Genomic DNA, 18,410 nt, shown 5'->3' with positions numbered 1-18,410 from the left:
CAGGTGGCATATAACTAGCTGGGCCCTCAGAGCACACAGGCTTTGCATGGGAGAAAGCCCTTGTTGCCAGGAAGTCAGAACTATCCCCCAGAGGTCTTGGCACAGACTGACTCTTACTCCTTCAGGGATATAGACTTGGGGCTGACAACTGCTGCCCTTCTCCCCGTGTGCAAAAAGCAAGCTGACAGGGAAGCCCACGCAGATCACAGGGCAGGGATAAGAGAAGCTCAGGGGAGTAGACTCACAGCTGCTGGGTACAGCTGTACCGGAAGCTCCACATCCATCACTAAACGTTCTAGATACACGAGCCAAGAATTCCCTTCTAGGCTAGGAGAGTTTGACTTGGGTTCCTGTCCCTTGCAAATGACAGCATCCTGACTAATTGATTCTCCTTACAGCACAATTCACAACTGGGGGGAAAGGGAACGCTCCTCGCTCGGGGAGGTCATAACCAGCCAGAGGCTTCACACAAGACCCAGGAAAGTCCCATAGGCCTGCAGACTGCAGTGCTGCCTGCTGATGCTTTGGCGGGATGCAAAGATACTTACCATGGGAAGGAGATGTTGTTTGCCACCAATCTGCAGAGAAAGATACAGTGGGATTAGGAAGGAAGAGGTATGGAACCCTGGGTCTAGTGACCGGCCATTGGGAGCAGGGACCAGGGACACAGAGAAGCTCTGGGGCTGTGGGAGACAGGGGACCCTTCCAAGGAGCCCTCAGTGAGCAAGGCCATGGCCTTCAATGTCCACAACAAGGCAAGCAGGTGGCACATTCCCCAAAGGGCATTGACACTTCTCTCTTGACAAATGGTTTGCTGGTAGAAGCATCACTCAGTCTTTCCCTGGGCTTCAGGACAAGAAAAGTCTCTGTTCTGCCCCGGCACATGATCCCGGGGACAGAGGATGCTTTGCAGCACCTGTGACGCAGGACAGAACTTCCTTCTCCCAACACAACTGCTGAGTGAGCACCGCAAGGCAGCCTGCGTCAGCAGCCAGAAGGCTGTCATCCCACCAACGCACAAAGGAGCATCTACATGCTCTGAGCTCAGCTGCACCTACCACACACCCTAAAAGATCAGAGAATGTTCTGGGCAGCAGGAAAAGTGCACAGAGCCCTCATTCAGCTGCTCACCTGGGGCTGGGGAGAGGAGCAGAGAAGCAGGAAACACCAACAGTTGGGGAACAGCAGGACTCACCTGGCCTGGCCGTGGACTGTGGCAGGACAGCTGTGAGAAAGAGGAGGGCAGATCAGACACACTATGCAGAAGGCGGCAAGACTAGGACAAAGGCGGGGGACACAGAGCCAGAAAAACACGCAGCCCCCGCCTGTTCCCTGCCAGGTAGGGTGGGGCCTTGTCATCCAACCCCATGCAAACATGTCCCCTGGGAGTGGCCCAGGCAGCTCCTGCCCACTATTTCTAAATCAAGGTGATCAAATCCATGTGGATGTGTAGAGCAGCCTGACCCCAAACCAACCCTCTGCCTGCAGGCTGTAGCGGTTGACAGAGTCAGGAAGGCTCAGGAGGCCAGCGCCAGGCCAAAATTCTAGGAGTGGTCCTCCAGGCCCCGCCCCAGGCTGTACCAGCGCTCTGCCCGGCAGGCCGCGAGGGGCTGCCCTTCCCACAGCAGATTGGGTGCCGGGGCAACGCAGTGCAGCTCTCGGAGGGAGCCTCAGTCACGGACTCAGGCCTTGCTGCCCCAGGCAGGACGGACACACACGCCTGTCTGCATTCCCAGCCCAGTTGCCTCCACTCCGACATCTTACTCAAACCTCAGCTGAGAACCCCACATAGGGCGGGACCCTTCACCCCAGGGCTCCTGCCACGGAGACAATCAACCCCTCCCCGACTCCCTCCTAGAGGTGCCTCCATCCCACCCGCACCAGCCCCACCCAGAAAGGAGCCAGGGACTCATCACTCTCCCCTCTGCTCCTGCTGCCACCGCTGAGGCAGTGGGTAAAGGTGCCATGGTTATCTCAGTTTAGCTCAGGGTCCTGACTGACCAGGGCAGCACCATGCAGCTTGACAAAATTCATACTGATTCCTAGCAGACGGCTAAGGAGACCTCAGGAAATCAGAAATATGGAACAAGATTGACTGAGGAGACTAGAAGGCATTACGGACTCCCCCTGAGCAAACTGCACACAAAGGGAAAAGGATCCAAACTCTTCAAAGCCATCATGAGCAAAACACCAGTGTCCTCACTGGCGCAGCACTGCTGGGAACATGTCGGTGCCCCTGCCCACCCTGCATCCCTCGGTCTGCAGGGTGCTGCTCCATAGGTCTCCACCATTGCCTGCACCCCTGGGCCTGAGACTTCCCCCACAGAGATACAAAGGCCACTGCTTTGTCCGGGACAGCCCACAAGGAGCCTCTGCATCAACTCCAGGGAGCAGCAACAGCAGCCCTGAGCAATGACTGCACGAAGACCCCCAATATGCACCCCCCAGGCCCGTGATCCTGAGGTTCAACAAGGATTCTAGAAGATCCTCTGTGAGGTCTCATGCCAACACCCACTGCCTATGTCCCAGGTGAGCACACGGCTTGCTAAGGGCCTGCCATCCTCCACCCTCAACCCCCTTTCCTACCGCACCACCCTTCCTGGTTGTCCTGAGTGAGCTATTGGCTCTAGAGTCCTTTCCTCTGCCTCAGCAGCTGGGGACACTCAGAGTAATACAGTCTTCATGGACAGAGGACGCTTTACCAACCAGATCCCAAAGGGGCTGTCTGAGACATGGAGCCTCAGGTACTATTGGGCTTGGGAGGTGGGTGGATGTTCCTGTAGCAAAATGAAAGGCTCATGGTTTCTGCCCTCAGTAAGCTGGACCCAGGGTATAAAGGCCAGTGCCCAGGTACCTCCAAGCCAATGCCAGGCACTGCTTGCAACTGGGGGACCTAAACAGACCAGACTGCTTCCTTGACTAGAGACCTAGACATTACACCTCTGGGCCAGCTGTCCCCAGAGCATCTCTAGCAGTTCCAGGTAACCTTGCTAGGTCTGGGGGTAGGAACTTCAGGTAAGAAACTAGTTTTCTCCGAATAGAGTCTGCCCACCAACGGGCCCCAGTGATCTTGGATGCCCACCTGAGCAGATGACACCAGCGTCCTCATGATGGCCACAGTTATGGGAGAGCCAGCCTCTGTGGGGGCAGCTCCACAGGTAGGACTCGTGCCCTGAGCAGCTCACGTCATCCAGGACAATGGGCCCTGAGCCCTGGCCAAACCGGGCACTCCCTGGGGCTGACGTGGCCCAGCCACAGCCCAGCTGCCGGCAGACCACGTTGGCGTCATTAGTGTTCCAGCCGTCGTCACACACGGTGCCCCAGGAGCCTCGGTACAGGACCTCCACCCGGCCCTGACACCGGTCACCTCCATTCACCAGCCTCAGGGCCAAGCCGGCATCAGATCCTAGAGGGAGACATCAAAACTCATTCTCACCAGGGTCCCTCAATGCTGCAGCTGCTGGGCACACAGTTCAGTGTCACTTACGCTAAGGGAAAGAAGCCAGACACAAGGCAACGGTCCCATTTCATAGGAAATGTCCAGAACAGGGAAATCCAGATAGACAAAAAGCAGATTAGTGGCTGCTGGGAACTGGGGACAGCAGAATGGGGTGTGACGGTTAATGGGTGTGGTTTTCACTTTGGGATGACTTAAAAACTGGGACCAATGGTGCTGATGGCTGCACAACACTCGGAATGTAATTAATCCCACCGAGAGGTGCACATTAACACTGTTAAAAGGATAGATCTCGTGTTAGGCATACATTTCACCACAATAAAAAAAGTCCTCCTATGAGGACTCCACTACATAGACACACACACACACACACACACACACAGTCAAATACATGCAAATGATTTGTAATTTCACATCAATAAGCACTAAAAATCTCTTTTGAGGAGTAAAAAAAAATCGACCATAGACAAGATAATCATATCAGTCCATGTAGTTCCCTCCTGGGGCATCTGTTCTCAGACATAGAAAATTCTCTCCCTGGCCCCGGCGGCGTCCCTGGCTGGCAGACACGAGCTCATCCCCAGCCCTGGACCACGAGGCACAGGGATGGCTGAGGGGCGTTTCTTCCCGCAGGGTGTAGAGGACCTCCACGCGGCCCTGACACCAGTCACCTCCAACCACGAGCCTCAGGGACACACTAGAATCAGTTCTTATAGGGGGACACAAGAACCCTTCATCAATCCCTGTCCTGAGGACAAGGAACTAAGATATGTCGCACACTCAGGTGTCTTGCTCACGGCCCAAGTCACCAGGGCAGCCAGGCATCTCTCAATACAGACAAGGGGTGAATTCATCACACTGAGAGAAACAGTGACACCCTACTCTGCCCAGGCCGAAGGTGCTCGAGCTATGTAGAAGCACAGTGACCCAGGGGAGGGCACAGGTAGGGGTGCCCCACTCCCAGCTCCCCACTGTCACCACACACAGCATGTAGCTCCATAGCTACAGGAGGCAGGCAGGGGCCTTGCCGTGTTCAGGAGCTTGGTGGCACCTGCACGGGCCTCTCTGGGTTCTGGCAATGTGGCAAGACTGGCAGGACCTGGGCCAGACACGTGCAGATGCCTGACACTCACCCACTCCTCCCGGGCCTGCTGTCCATGCCCTGAGGCCAGCGCCAAGCTCCCAGGAGGCTAAGTGAGCCCCCAGGGCTTGCCCTGAGCACCTGGAAGAAGACAGCACGGCAGGCAGGACACAAGCTCCCCGCCCCCTCCAAAACCAGACCCAGGAATCGGCCGTCAGAGACTCTGCGTCCTCCATGACCCCCCACGGGACTTGGCTGAGCACGGGGCCCAGCTTGGGCCTCATCCTCCCACTTTCAAACAGAAAGTTCATGCAGAGGGAGAGCGGGAGCCCCGGGTATCAACAAGCAGGATTGTTTACCTGTTGATGCTTCAGTCGTAGCGGCCGAAGTGTCTGTAAAGAGCAACAACACGAAAGGGTAGAATCAGACTCAGGGGAGGAAAGAGCAGGGATGAACGGATGTCTGGACCAGGCAGGTGTGTACGTAGCAGATACCGGGTGGACATCACTATTGTCACACCCAGGAAGAGGGAGCACTAGCTCGTCCTTAAGGGTTGGAGCTGTGAGCTGTTTCCATGGACTTCCTGGATCCCTTTCTGGTCCTTGTCGCCTGTCCTGCTTTCCTAAGGCTGATCTCTAGACATCCCCTAGGATTGCCGCCATCCAGGCAAGACCACCTGCCCGCAGGGCCATCTCCTCCAAGGGACTGATAACCACTCTGGCTCTGAACCCCTGCCACCCATGAACTCTGTTTCTAAGCATCTTAAGAAAGTCTAATGTTGCTACTAAAAAAAAGACAATGAAAAAAAAAGGAAAAGGCCCTTCTTCTTCCCTCACTGAACTCACCGGTGGCTTGCCATTTCACACTTTCCCAGTCATCATGCTTATTTCTACGCCCAATTAAACACCACATATTTGGAAATCATTTTCTCTAGTGGCTTCTTATGGTAGGTTGTCACAGGGAGGGTGAAAACAATGCCCCTTCTGGCTCCTGCCACATGCTCGCCCGGGTCTGCCCACGTCTCCTGCTCCACAAGCTCATCTGTGCGCAGAGGCCGTGCTGGACACCCGGCTCTCTCCACCTGGGATGTCCCCATGCCAGTTAGAAAGCCTTTGCCCCCTCCTTCCACTCACCCATGGCCTGGCGGGCCCCTCTGACAACGTGGCCCACGCTCTGACACTTGGCCAGGAAACGTCAGGGACCCAGGGGTTCATCAGGTAACCAGTGACCAGAAGCACCGCAGACATTTGCTGCTTCTCGGCCTCCACCAGGCTCTGCCTCAGCCCCTCCTGCAGGCAGATGGGGCCCTGTACGTGCCGGGGGCATTTCGCAGAGTGAGGGCCGGAGGCATCAGCCTGCACTGACATGGCCTTCAACGCAAGGTCAGAGGACACGGACATTAATTCTCAATAGGTCATATCAGTCCAAGGGAGAAAGGGCCAAAGCTCCTTAAACATGTGGCCACTTTTCTGAACCAGAAGACATATCCACTGGGCCAGCGTCTCGCTATGTGCTGCACACAGAGTTGGATGATGGGAAGGCAGATGCCCTCTGGACCCTAACATCCGTGACTGTCACAGATGCAATGGGGGACATAGCATGCTCCACAGGGTCTGCATGGACGAGAGGCGGGTTCTGCAGACTGGCAGGCAGGGGTGAGTGTGAGCAAAGAGAAGGGGCATCCCAAGGAAGGACACTGGGGCTCACCTGGCCTGGCCGTGGACTGGGTCTGGGACGGGCCTGTGGTGGAAAGAGAAGGAGGGTCACACACAGCAATCGGTGACACAATGAGCACCGGAGGCAGAAGAGCCTCGGATTCACACGCTGAGCATGTGATTATCTCGTGTGAACGGACACGGGCGTGCCCGAGCCCACCGTGCACCCCTAGACCTTCACACAGCTGCTCCCTACACTCTGACCCGTTGCCTGCACCACTGGGCTTGAGCCTCCCCCTTCAGAAATACAGAGGCCACTGCTAAGCCCGCGACAGGCCACAAAGCCTCTGCATCAACACCAGGGAGCAGCACAGCCACCCTGAGCAATGACTGCACGAAGACCCCGACTTTGCACCCTCCGTGGCCATGATCCTGATGTTGGATGGGGAAACCGGAACATCCTCCATGGGGTCACACTCTGGAACCCACTGTCTACCTCCCCGGTGAGCACAAGGTCCGTTACCAACCTGCCTCCCGCCACCCTCACCCCCCTTCCTACCGCCGGTCCCGCCTGTCCTCAGTGAGCTATTGGCTCTGGAGTCCCTTCCTCTGCCTCAGCTCCTGTGAGTCCTCAGAGTAATACAGTCTTCAAGGATAGGGGACGCAGTACCAGCCCGATCTCAAACCTGCTGTCCCTGAGATGGAGCCTCAGGTACTATTGGGGGTGGGAGGTGGGTGGATGATCCCGTAGCAAAATGAAAGTCTCATGGTTTTGCCCTCAGTAAGCTGGACCCTGGGTCTGAAGGCCGGTGCCCAGGTACCTCCAAGCCAATGCCGGGCACTGCTTGCAACTGGGGGACCTGTACACACCAGGCTGCTTCCTTGACTAGACACCTGGACATTACACCTCTGGGCCAGCTATCCCCAGGTCATCTCTAGCAGTTCCAGGTAACCTTGGCAGGTCTGGGGGTAGGAACTTCAGGTAAGAAACTAGTTTTTTCCGAATAGAGTCTGCCCACCAACGGGCCCCAGTGATCTTGGATGCCCACCTGAGCAGATGACACCAGCGTCCTCATGATGGCCACAGTTATGGGAGAGCCAGCCTCTGTGGGGGCAGCTCCACAGGTAGGACTCGTGCCCTGAGCAGCTCACGTCATCCAGGACAATGGGCCCTGAGCCCTGGCCAAACCGGGCACTCCCTGGGGCTGACGTGGCCCAGCCACAGCCCAGCTGCCTGCAGACCACGTTGGCGTCATTAGTGTTCCAGCCGTCGTCACACACGGTGCCCCAGGAGCCTCGGTACAGGACCTCCACCCGGCCCTGACACCGGTCACCTCCATTCACCAGCCTCAGGGCCAAGCCGGCATCAGATCCTAGAGGGAGACATGAAAACTCACTCTCACCAGTGTCCCTGAATGCTGCAGCTGCTGGGCACACAGTTCGGTGTCACCTATGTTAAGGGAAAGAAGCCAGACACAAGGCAACGGTCCCATTTCATAGGAAATGTCCAGAACAGGGAAATCCAGATAGACAGAAAGCAGATTAGTGGCTGCTGGGAACTGGGGACAGCACAATGGGGTGTGACGGTTAATGGGTGTGGTTTTCACTTTGGGATGACTTAAAAACTGGGACCACATGGTGCTGATGGCTGCACAACACTGGGAATGTAATTAATCCCACCGAGAGGTGCACATTGAAATTGTTAAAAGGATAGATCTCATGGTAGACATACATTTCACCACAATAAAAATGGGAAATATTTTTAGTGAGGACTCCACTAAATACACAAACACAGACACACATACACAGACAGTAAAATACACGCGAATGATTTGTAATTTCAGATCAGTAAGAACTAAGAATCTCTTTGAGGAGTAAAAAAAAAATCGACCCTAGACAAGATAATCGTATCAGCCCATGTAGTTCCCTCCCGGGGTATCTGTTCTCAAACATAGAAAATTCTCTCCCTGCCCCCGGCGGTGTCCTTGGCTGGCAGACACGAGCTCATCCCCAGACCTGGACCACGGGGTACAGGGATGGCTGAGGGGCGTTTCTTCCCGCAGGGTGTAGAGGACCTCCACCCGGCCCTGACACCAGTCACCTCCAACCACAAGCCTCAGGGACACACCAGAATCAGTTCTTACAGGGGGACACAAGAACCCTACATCAATCCCTGTCCTGAGGACAAGGAACTAAGACATGTCGCAAACTCAGGTGTCTTGTTAATGGCCCAAGTTACCAGGGCAGCCAGGCACCTCTCAATGCGGCCAGAGGTGAATTCATCACACTGAAAGAAACGGTGACACCCTACTCTGCCCAGGCCAAAGGTGCTCGAGCTATGTAGAAGCACAGTGACGCAGGGGAGGGGACAGGTAGGGGCGCCCCACTCACAGCTCCCCACTGTCACCACACACAGCATGCAGCTCCATAGCTACAGGAGGCAGGCAGGGGCCTTGCCGTGTTCAGGAGCTTGGTGGCACCTGCAAGGGCCTCTCTGGCTCTGGCAATGTGGCAGGGCTGGCAGGACCTGGGCCAGACACGTGCAGGCGCCCTGACTCTCAACCACTCCTCCCAGGCCTGCTGTCCATGCCCTGAGGCCAGCGCCAAGCTGCCAGGAGGCTTAGTGAGCCCCCAGGGCTTGCCCTGAGCACCTGGAAGAGGACAGCAGGGCAGCCAGGCCACAAGCTCCCCGCCCCCTCCAAAACCAGACCCAGGAATCGGTCGTCAGAGACTCTGCGTCCTCCATGACCCCCACGGGACTTGGCTGAGCACGGGGCCCAGCTTGGGCCTCATCCTCCCACTTTCAAACAGAAAGTTCATGCAGAGGGAGAGCGCGAACCCCGGGTATCAACAAGCAGGATTGTTTACCTGTTGATGCTTCAGTTGTAGCGGCCGAAGTGTCTGTAAAGAGCAACAACACGAAAGGGTAGAATCAGACTCAGGGGAGGAAAGAGCAGGGATGAACGGATGTCTGGACCAGGCAGGTGTGGACGTAGCAGATACCGGGTGGACATCACTATTGTCACACCCAGAAAGAGGGAGCACTAGCTCGTCCTTAAGAGTCGGAGCTGTGAGCTGTTTCCATGGACTTCCTGGATCCCTTTCTGGTCCTTGTCACCTGTCCTGCTTTCCTAAGGCTGATCTCTAGACATCCCCTAGGATTGCCGCCATCCAGGCAAGACCACCTGCCCGCAGGGCCATCTCCTACAAGGGGCTGATAACCACTCTGGCTCTGAACCTCTGCCACCCATGAACTCTGTTTATAAGCACCTTAAGAAAGTCTAATGTTGCTACTAAAAAAAAGACAATGAAAAAAAAAAAGGAAAAGGCCCTTCCTCTTCCCTTCACAGGTGGCTTGCCATTTCACACTTTCCCAGTCATCATGCTTATTTCTACGCCCAATTAAACACCACATATTGAGGTGTTTTTCTAGTGGGTTTCTCTAGTGGCTTCTTTTCTCTAGTGGCTTCTTCTCTAGTGGCTTCTTCTTGTAGGTTGTCACAGGGAGGGTGAAAACAATGCCCCTTCTGGCTCCTGCCACATGCATCCCCGAGTCTGCCACGTCTCCTGCTCCACAAGCTCATCCGTGCACAGAGGCCGTGCTGGACACCCAGCTCTCTCCACCTGGGATGTCCCCATTCCAGTTAGAAAGCCTTTGCCGCCTCCTTCCACTCACCCATGGCCTGGTGGGCCCCTCTGACAACGTGGCCCACGCTCTGACACTTGGCCAAGAAACATCAGGGACTCAGGGAGTCACCCAGGGGTCCATCAGGTAACCGGTGACAAGAAGCACCACAGACATTTGCTGCTTCTGGGCCTCCCCCAGGCTCTGCCTCAGCCCCTCCTGCAGGTAGATGGGGCCCTGCACGAGCTGGGGCGTTTCGTGGAGTGAGGGCCGGATGCATCAGCCTGCACTGACATGGCCTTCAACGCAAGGTCAGAGGGCACGGACATTACTTCTCAATAGGTCATATCAGCCCTAGAGGAGAAAGGGCCAAAGCTCCTTAAACATGTGGCCACTTTTCTGAACCAGAAGACGTATCTACTGGGCCAGCATCATGCTATGTGCTGCACACGGAGGTGGATGATGGGAAGGCAGACGCCCTCTGGACCCTAACGTCGGTGACTGTCACCGATGCAGGGCGGGAACATGGCATGCCCCACAGGGTCTGCATGGACGAGAAGTGGGTTCTGCAGACTGGCAGGCAGGGGTGAGTGTGAACAAAGAGAAGGAGCGTCCCAAGGAAGGACGCTGGGGCTCACCTGGCCTGGCCGTGGACTGGGTCTGGGACGGGCCTGTGGTGGAAAGAGAAGGAGGGTCACACACAGCACTCTGGGACTCAACAAGCACTGGAGGCGGAAGAGCCTCGGATTCACTCACTGGGCTTGTGCTCGTCTCGTGTGGACGGACACGGGCGTGCCCGAGCCTACCGTGCACCCCTAGACCTTCACGGAGCTGCTCCCTACACTCCGACCCATTGCCTGCACCCCTGGGCTTGAGCCTCCCCCTTCAGAAATACACAGGCCACTGCTAAGCCCGCGACAGGCCACAAAGCCTCTGCATCAACACCAGGGAGCAGCACAGCCACCCTGAGCAATGACTGCACAAAGGCCCCGACTTTGCACCCTCCGTGGCCGTGATCCTGACGTTGGATGGGGAAACCGGAACATCCTCCATGGGGTCACACTCCGGAACCCACTGTCTACCTCCCCGGTGAGCACAAGGTCTGTTACCAACCTGCCCTCCGCCACCCTCACCCCCCTTCCCTACCGCCCTTCCCGCCTGTCCTCAGTGAGCTATTGGCACTGGAGTCCCTTCCTCTGCCTCAGCTCCTGTGAGCACTCACAGTAATACAGTCTTCAAGGACAGGGGACGCAGTACCAGCCCGATCCCAAGCTGCTGTCCCAGACATGGAGCCTCAGGTATTATTGGGGGTGGGAGGTGGGTGGATGTTCCCATAGCAAAATGAAAGGCTCATGGTTTCTGCCCTCAGTAAGCTGGACCCTGGGTCTGAAGGCCGGTGCCCAGGTACCTCCAAGCCAATGCCGGGCACTGCTTGCAGCTGGGGGACCTGTACAGACCAGGCTGTTTCCTTGACTACGGACCTGGACATTACATCTCTAGGCCAGCTGTCCCCAGGTCATCTCCAGCAGTTCCCGGTAACCTTTGCAGGTCTGGGGGTGGGACCCTGAGGTGAGAAACTTGTTTTCTCTGAAAACAGTCTGTCCCACAACTGGGCCCCAACGCTCTTCGATGCGCACCTGAGCAGATGACACCAGCGTCCTCATGATGGCCACAGTTATGGGAGAGCCAACCTCTGTGGGGGCAGCTCCACAGGTAGGACTCGTGCCCTGAGCAGCTCACGTCATCCAGGACAATGGGCCCTGAGCCCTGGCCAAACCGGGCACTCCCTGGGGCTGACGTGGCCCAGCCACAGCCCAGCTGCCGGCAGACCACGTTGGCGTCATTAGTGTTCCAGCCGTCGTCACACACTGTGCCCCAGGAGCCTCGGTACAGGACCTCCACCCGGCCCTGACACCGGTCACCTCCATTCACCAGCCTCAGGGCCAAGCCGGCATCAGATCCTAGAGGGAGACATCAAAACTCATTCTCACCAGGGTCCCTGAATGCTGCAGCTGCTGGGCACACAGTTCGCTGTCACTTATGCTAAAGAAAAGAAGCCAGACACAAGGCAAGGGTCCCATTTCGTAGGAAATGTCCAGAACAGGGAAATCCAGATAGACAGAAAACAGATTAGTGGCTGCCGGGAACTGGGGACAGCACAATGGGGTGTGATGGTTAATGAGTGTGGTTTTCACTTTGGGATGACTTAAAAACTGGGACCACATGGTGCTGATGGCTGCACAACACTGGGAATGTAATTAATCCCACCGAGAAGTGCACATTAACATTGTTAGAAGGATAGATCTCGTGTTAGGCATACATTTCACCACAATAAAAAAGGGAAATTTTATTAGTGAGGACCCTACTAAATACACGCACACACACACACACACACACACACCCCACACACGACAGAGTCAAATACATGCGAATGATTTGTAATTTCAGATCAACAAGAACTAAAAATCTCTTTTGAGGAGTAAAGAAAATTGACCTTAGACACGATAATCATATAAGCCCATGTAGTTCCCTCCTGGGACATCTGTTCTCAGACACAGAAAATTCTCTCCCTGCCCCCGGCGGTGTCCCTGGCTGGCAGACACGAGCTCATCCCTAGCCCTGGACAGGGATGGCTGAGGGGCGATACTTCCCGCAGGGTGTAGAGGACCTCCACGTGGCCCTGACACCAGTCACCTCCATTCACGAGCTAAAGGGACACACTAGAATCAGTTCTTACAGGGGGACACAAGAACCCTTCATCAATCCCTGTCTGAGGACAAGGAACTAAGACATGTCGCACACTCAGGTGTCTTGCTAATGGCCCAAGTCACCAGGGCAGCCAGGCACCTCTCAATGCGGCCAGAGGTGAATTCATCACACTGAAAGAAACAGTGACACCCTACTCTGCCCAGGCCCAAGGATGCTCGAGCTATGTAGAAGCACAGTGACGCAGGGGAGGGGACAGGTAGGGGCGCCCCACTCCCAGCTCCCCACTGTCACCACACACAGCATGCAGCTCCATAGCTACAGGACGCAGGCAGGGGCCTTCCTTTGTTCCGGAACTTGGTGGCACCTGCATGGGCCTCTCTGGGTTCTGGCAATGTGGCAGGGCTGGCAGGACCTGGGCCAGACACGTGCAGACACCCCGACTCTCACCCACTCCTCCCATGCCTGCTGTCCATGCCCTGAGGCCAGCGCCAAGCTTCCAGGAGGCTTAGTGAGCCCCCAGGGCTTGCCCTGAGTACCTGGAAGAGGACAGCATGGCAGCCAGGCCACAAGCTCCCCGCCCCCTCCAAAACCAGACCCAGGAATCGGTCGTCAGAGACTCTGCTTCCTCCATGACCCCCCACGGGACTTGGCTGAGCACGGGGCCCAGCTTGGGCCTCATCCTCCCACTTTCAAACAGAAAGTTCATGCAGAGGGAGAGCGTGAGCCCCGGGTATCAACAAGCAGGATTGTTTACCTGTTGATGCTTCAGTCATAGCGGCCGAAGTGTCTGTAAGGGCAACAACACGAAAGGGTAGAATCAGACTCAGGGGAGGAAAGAGCAGGGATGAACGGATGTCTGGACCAGGCAGGTGTGGACGTAGCAGATACCGGGTGGACATCACTGTTGTCACACCCAGAAGCAGGGAGCACTAGCTCGTCCTTAGGAGTCGGAGCTGTGAGCTGTTTCCATGGACTTCCTGGATCCCTTTCTGGTCCTTGTCACCTGTCCTGCTTTCCTAAGGCTGCTCTCTAGACATCCCCTAGGATTGCCGCCATCCAGGCAAGACCACCTGCCCGCAGGGCCATCTCCTCCAAGGGACTGATAACCACTCTGGCTCTGAACCCCTGCCACCCATGAACTCTGTTTCTAAGCATCTTAAGAAAGTCTAATGTTGCTACTAAAAAAAAGACAATGAAAAAAAAAGGAAAAGGCCCTTCCTCTTCCCTCACTGAACTCACCGGTGGCTTGCCATTTCACACTTTCCCAGTCATCATGCTTATTTCTACGCGCAATTAAACACCACATATTGAGAAATCATTTTCTCTAGTGGCTTCTTCTTGTAGGTTGTCACAGGGAGGGTGAAAACAATGCCCCTTCTGACTCCTGCCACATGCACCCCCGGTTCTGCCCACGTCTCCTGTTCCACAAGCTCATCCGTGGGCAGAGGCCGTGCTGGACGCACAGCTCTCTCCACCTGGGATGTCCCCATGCCAGTTAGAAAGCCTTTGCCCCCTCCTTCCACTCACCCATCAACTGGCGGGCCCCTCTGACAACGTGGCCCACGCTCTGACACTTCGCCAGGAAACATCAGGGACCCAGGGAGTCACCCAGGGGTCCATCAAGTGACCGGTGACCAGAAGCACCGCAGACATTTCTGCTTCTCAGCCTCCCCCAGACTCTGCCTCAGCCCCTGTTGCAGGCAGATGGGGCCCTGCATGTGCCGGGGGCGTTTTGCCGAGTGAGGGCCGGAGGCATCAGCCTGCACTGACATTGCCTTCAATGCAAGGGCAGAGGGCACGGACATTACTTCTCATAGGTCATATCAGTCCTAGAGGAGAAAGGGCCAAAGCTCCTTAAACATCTGACCACTTTTCTGAACCAGAAGACGTATCCACTGTGCCAGCATCGCACTATGTGCTGCACACGGAGGTGGGCGATGGGAAGGTAGACGCCCTCTGGACCCTAACATCTGTGACTGCCACGGATGCAGTGGGGGACATAGCATGCTCCATAGGGTCTGCATGGACGAGAGGTAGGTTCTGCAGACTGGCAGGCAGGAGTGAGTGTGAGCAAAGAGAAGGAGCGTCCCAAGGAAGGACACTGGGGCTCACCTGGCCTGGCTGTGGACTGGGTCTGGGATGGGCCTGTGGTGGAAAGAGAAGGAGGGTCACACACAGCACTCTGTGACTCAACAAGCACCGGAGGCGGAAGAGCCTCGGATTCACACACTGGGCTTGTGTTCATCTCATGTGGATGGACACGTGCTTGCCCGAGCCCACCGTGCACCCCTAGACCTTCACACAGCTGCTCCCTACACTCTGACCCGGTGCCTCCACCTCTGGGCTTGAGCCTCCCCCTTCAGAAATACAGAGGCCACTGCTAAGCCCGGGACAGGCCACAAAGCCTCTGCATCAACACCAGGGAGCAGCACAGCCACCCTGAGCAATGACTGCACGAAGACCCCGACTTTGCACCCTCCATGGCCGTGATCCTGACGTTGGATGGGGAAACTGGAACATCCTCCATGGGGTCACACTCTGGAACCCACTGTCTACCTCCCCGGTGAGCACAAGGTCTGTTACCAACCTGCCTCCCGCCACCCTCACCCCCCTTCCCTACCGCCCTTCCTGCCTATCCTCAGTGAGCTATTGGCTCTGGAGTCCCTTCCTCTGCCTCAGCTCCTGTGAGTCCTCAGAGTAATACTGTCTTCAAGGACAGGGGACGCAGTACCAGCCTGATGTCAAAGCTGCTGTCCCAGACACGGAGCCTCAGGTACTATTGGGGGTGAGTGGTGGGTGGATGTTCCCGTAGCAAAATGAAAGGCTCATGGTTTCCGCCCTCAGTAAGCTGGACCCTGGGTCTGAAGGCCGGTGCCCAGGTACCTCCAAGCCAATGCCAGGCACTGCTTGCAGCTGGGGCACCTGTACACACCAGGCTGCTTCCTTGACTAGAGACTTGGACATTACACCTCTGGGCCAGCTGTCCCCAGGTCATCTCTAGCAGTTCCAGGTAACCTTGGCAGGTCTGAGGGTAAGAACTTGAGGTGAGAATCCTGTTTTCTCTGAAAACAGTCTGTCCCACCAATGGGCCCCAGTGATCTTCGATGCGCACCTGAGCAGATGACACCAGCGTCCTCATGATGGCCACAGTTATGGGAGAGCCAGCCTCTGTGGGGGCAGCTCCACAGGTAGGACTCGTGCCCTGAGCAGCTCACGTCATCCAGGACAATGGGCCCTGAGCCCCGGCCAAACCGGGCACTCCCTGGTGCCGACGTGGCCCAGCCACAGCCCAGCTGCCGGCAGACCACGTTGGCGTCATTAGTGTTCCAGCCGTCGTCACACACGGTGCCCCAGGAGCCTCGGTATAGGACCTCCACCCGGCCCTGACACCGGTCACCTCCATTCACCAGCCTCAGCGCCAAGTGATAATCCGATGCTAGAAGAGATACAATTATTTGTCATTTTTTTCTGAGTCCACAGTGAAGGTCGTGTGTAGCCATGACCCGTTCCTAGTAGTCAAGCTTCCTCGTGCAGGTTAATGTCCACACTGCGCAATAGAAGGTGAGCTTCCCCGCTTCTTTCACTGTGGCCCTGGCCTGTAGGGGCACAGCCCTGACGCCTGAGTTTGCCTCCTTCATCCGGATGTCCTCACCAGCTCCAGGTTGAGACGGAGCCATTGACACCAGGATGGGCTCTGCTGTGCTCTGGACAAGGACGGCTCCAGATCCAAATACACTCTCCTGTCACCTTGCAACCTATCCCTGAGAGTGCAAATGGCAAGTCAGTCTGGAGCCCCCGGACCCCACGGGCTTGGGATGAGCACTGAGAGCAGGACCTTCTGAAACAGGACACCGGTCCCACTATGTGCCTCGGGACCTCTCTGGAAGGTCGTTTTATACTAACCCTTCTATCTCCCAAGTTTCTCCTCACTCAATGGTATCCCTTGGGCGCATGGAGTTTTGTGACTGACAGAGATAGTGTTGGGGAAAGTACCTGTCGCCTCCGTGGATGTTCCCTCGGCAACAGTTGGATCTGTGGGAGGCAGAAAAGAGAGCTTGTGTTCGGAGCCTCGCGGGGGAAGGTGCTCCCGGGCCTGGGCTGGCTGCACGGCTGCTCATTTTGGTCTGAACTGTGGCCCTTGGCAGGTGCTGGACAGCTCTTCTCATCAGCGAGCTCAGTGAAGACAGTGAGTGGCGAGACCCTTTCACAGATGTCACTGCCGTCTTAGAGGCTGTGACACTTTCTGTATTAGCCCATCTGGGCCTTCTTTTGTAGCTCTGCCATGGCCTGGAGCCCAGGCAGCCCTCTTAGGGCTCTGTGTTGTTGGCAATCTGTGAGTGGTCAGCAAACTGCGGTCCCCAAAGGTACAACTAGGCGACCTCAGTCTTTGTCATCACATAGCTTGGTTTTCATGACTTCTCTGGCATGTCTGCTTTTTCTGAAGAGGCCTCACCCAAGCCACTGGGAGGTCCCCCCTGATGAGAGCAGGTGGGAGAATCCCTGTAGCTGCCCCCCTTCTCCCTTAGCGAAGTTAGCACCTGGATCTCTGGGGGCAGAACCCCACGTGCAGGCATGTTTTGGTTTCGACCCCATAGTGCTTTAAAACTTGAACCTGAATGCCCAAGTAGGCACGCTGGGCTCCTCTTTTCTCTGCACTGACTTCTCTTCTCTGATCCCTAAAATCCTTTCAGCGGAGACCCTGCCGTCTGAGGGACCGATGACAATAGTTGTCAGTAGTTGTATCGACTCCTGCAGCCAGCCGCGTTCACCATGCCTGTCCACTGCCTTGTCCCTCACCACCACCTGGGCACCCATTTTTACAGGCTACAGATTAAAGATCAGGAGCCCAGCCTTACAGCAGTCAGGAAAATGTCTGAGGTCTTAAAGCCCTCAAATCTATACTTCAAACGCAGAACTAAAACTTGAGCTTGGGCATCCTGACTACGAGTCTTAGGGCCATTATAAATCATGGGCACCATACAGGACCTTGTTCTCCAATGGAAATATGACCCATTTATGAGAACACTATTCCAAAAGTCTCTTCTGAAGATTAAAAACATAATATTCTGTTTCATAATGGGCAGAACCATGATCACGTGGAGCACCCGTGGGGGCAAAATCATGAATGCCTGTGTGTGCAGCCACTCCGACGGTAGCTGTGAAAGGGTTCGAGGGGAAGAGCCCTGAGCGGTCTGACATGGCTGCAGAGGACACAGTGTGGCCTGTGTGTGTTTGCCAGAGCAGAGATCCTGTCCCACCTTGCCCAACCAGGATGCTACTCGTCCCAACAAAAAGGAGTTAACACCAGCCCCTTCTGCCTAGCAGGACAAAGAAGGGACCGTGAGAATGCGGCAGGAGTGTTAGAGGGAAGCCCAGCCGAACATACACGAGTGCAGGTGCACACGCACGCACACGCACGCCAGCAGAGCGGGAGGTGGAAATGAATGCCCTGGTATAAGACAGACCAGGAGGAATGGGATGATAAGCCTTCTGGGAGAAGGAAAATCCCCTGGGTCCTTTGGCAACGGCACTCACGGGCTCTTACCCGGAAGGGTCTGAAAGTTCACTCAGAACTTCTTTCACAGGCCAGTGCACGAAACCATTTAACCACAAAGGAAAGCTCCTGCTTCTCATGCCAGGCGCAGGGTCTGCTAGGCTCAGTGTGCTCCCTGGCTGTCTGCACTAACGCCACCCTACAGACCTCCAGGCTTTGCCACAGCTGCTCACCTGGGCTATGCTGATGCTAACCCGCCATTGGCACCCAAAGTGTTTAAAACCAAATACAGTAGTCCCTTCTCGTCCACAGTTGTGTTTCCCACAGTTTCAGTTACCTACAGTCTGAAAATATTAAATGGAAAATTCCAGAAATAAACAATTTATAAG

General features: G+C 55.8%; 1 protein-coding gene across 1 annotated transcript in view; it reads right to left on the bottom strand.

The window, feature by feature from the left end:
- Positions 1-18,410, bottom strand: part of LOC138375959 (deleted in malignant brain tumors 1 protein-like) — a 59,287-nt gene that overhangs the window by 22,560 nt on the left and 18,317 nt on the right. Inside the window, exons 9-21 of the mRNA XM_069459813.1 lie at positions 16,521-16,559; positions 15,640-15,963; positions 14,640-14,672; positions 13,282-13,314; positions 11,456-11,779; positions 10,457-10,489; positions 9,062-9,094; positions 7,243-7,566; positions 6,246-6,278; positions 4,898-4,930; positions 3,083-3,406; positions 1,196-1,225; positions 549-578 (exon numbers count right to left, since the gene is read on the bottom strand). Coding sequence (XP_069315914.1) covers positions 549-578; positions 1,196-1,225; positions 3,083-3,406; positions 4,898-4,930; positions 6,246-6,278; positions 7,243-7,566; positions 9,062-9,094; positions 10,457-10,489; positions 11,456-11,779; positions 13,282-13,314; positions 14,640-14,672; positions 15,640-15,963; positions 16,521-16,559 — 1,593 coding nt within the window. The remainder of the gene's footprint in view (positions 1-548; positions 579-1,195; positions 1,226-3,082; positions 3,407-4,897; positions 4,931-6,245; positions 6,279-7,242; positions 7,567-9,061; positions 9,095-10,456; positions 10,490-11,455; positions 11,780-13,281; positions 13,315-14,639; positions 14,673-15,639; positions 15,964-16,520; positions 16,560-18,410) is intronic.

The sequence above is a fragment of the Eulemur rufifrons genome, chromosome 28, assembly GCF_041146395.1.
Source record: "Eulemur rufifrons isolate Redbay chromosome 28, OSU_ERuf_1, whole genome shotgun sequence".
NCBI lineage: Eukaryota > Metazoa > Chordata > Mammalia > Primates > Lemuridae > Eulemur > Eulemur rufifrons.
This window is presented reverse-complemented; position numbering and strand designations above follow the sequence as displayed.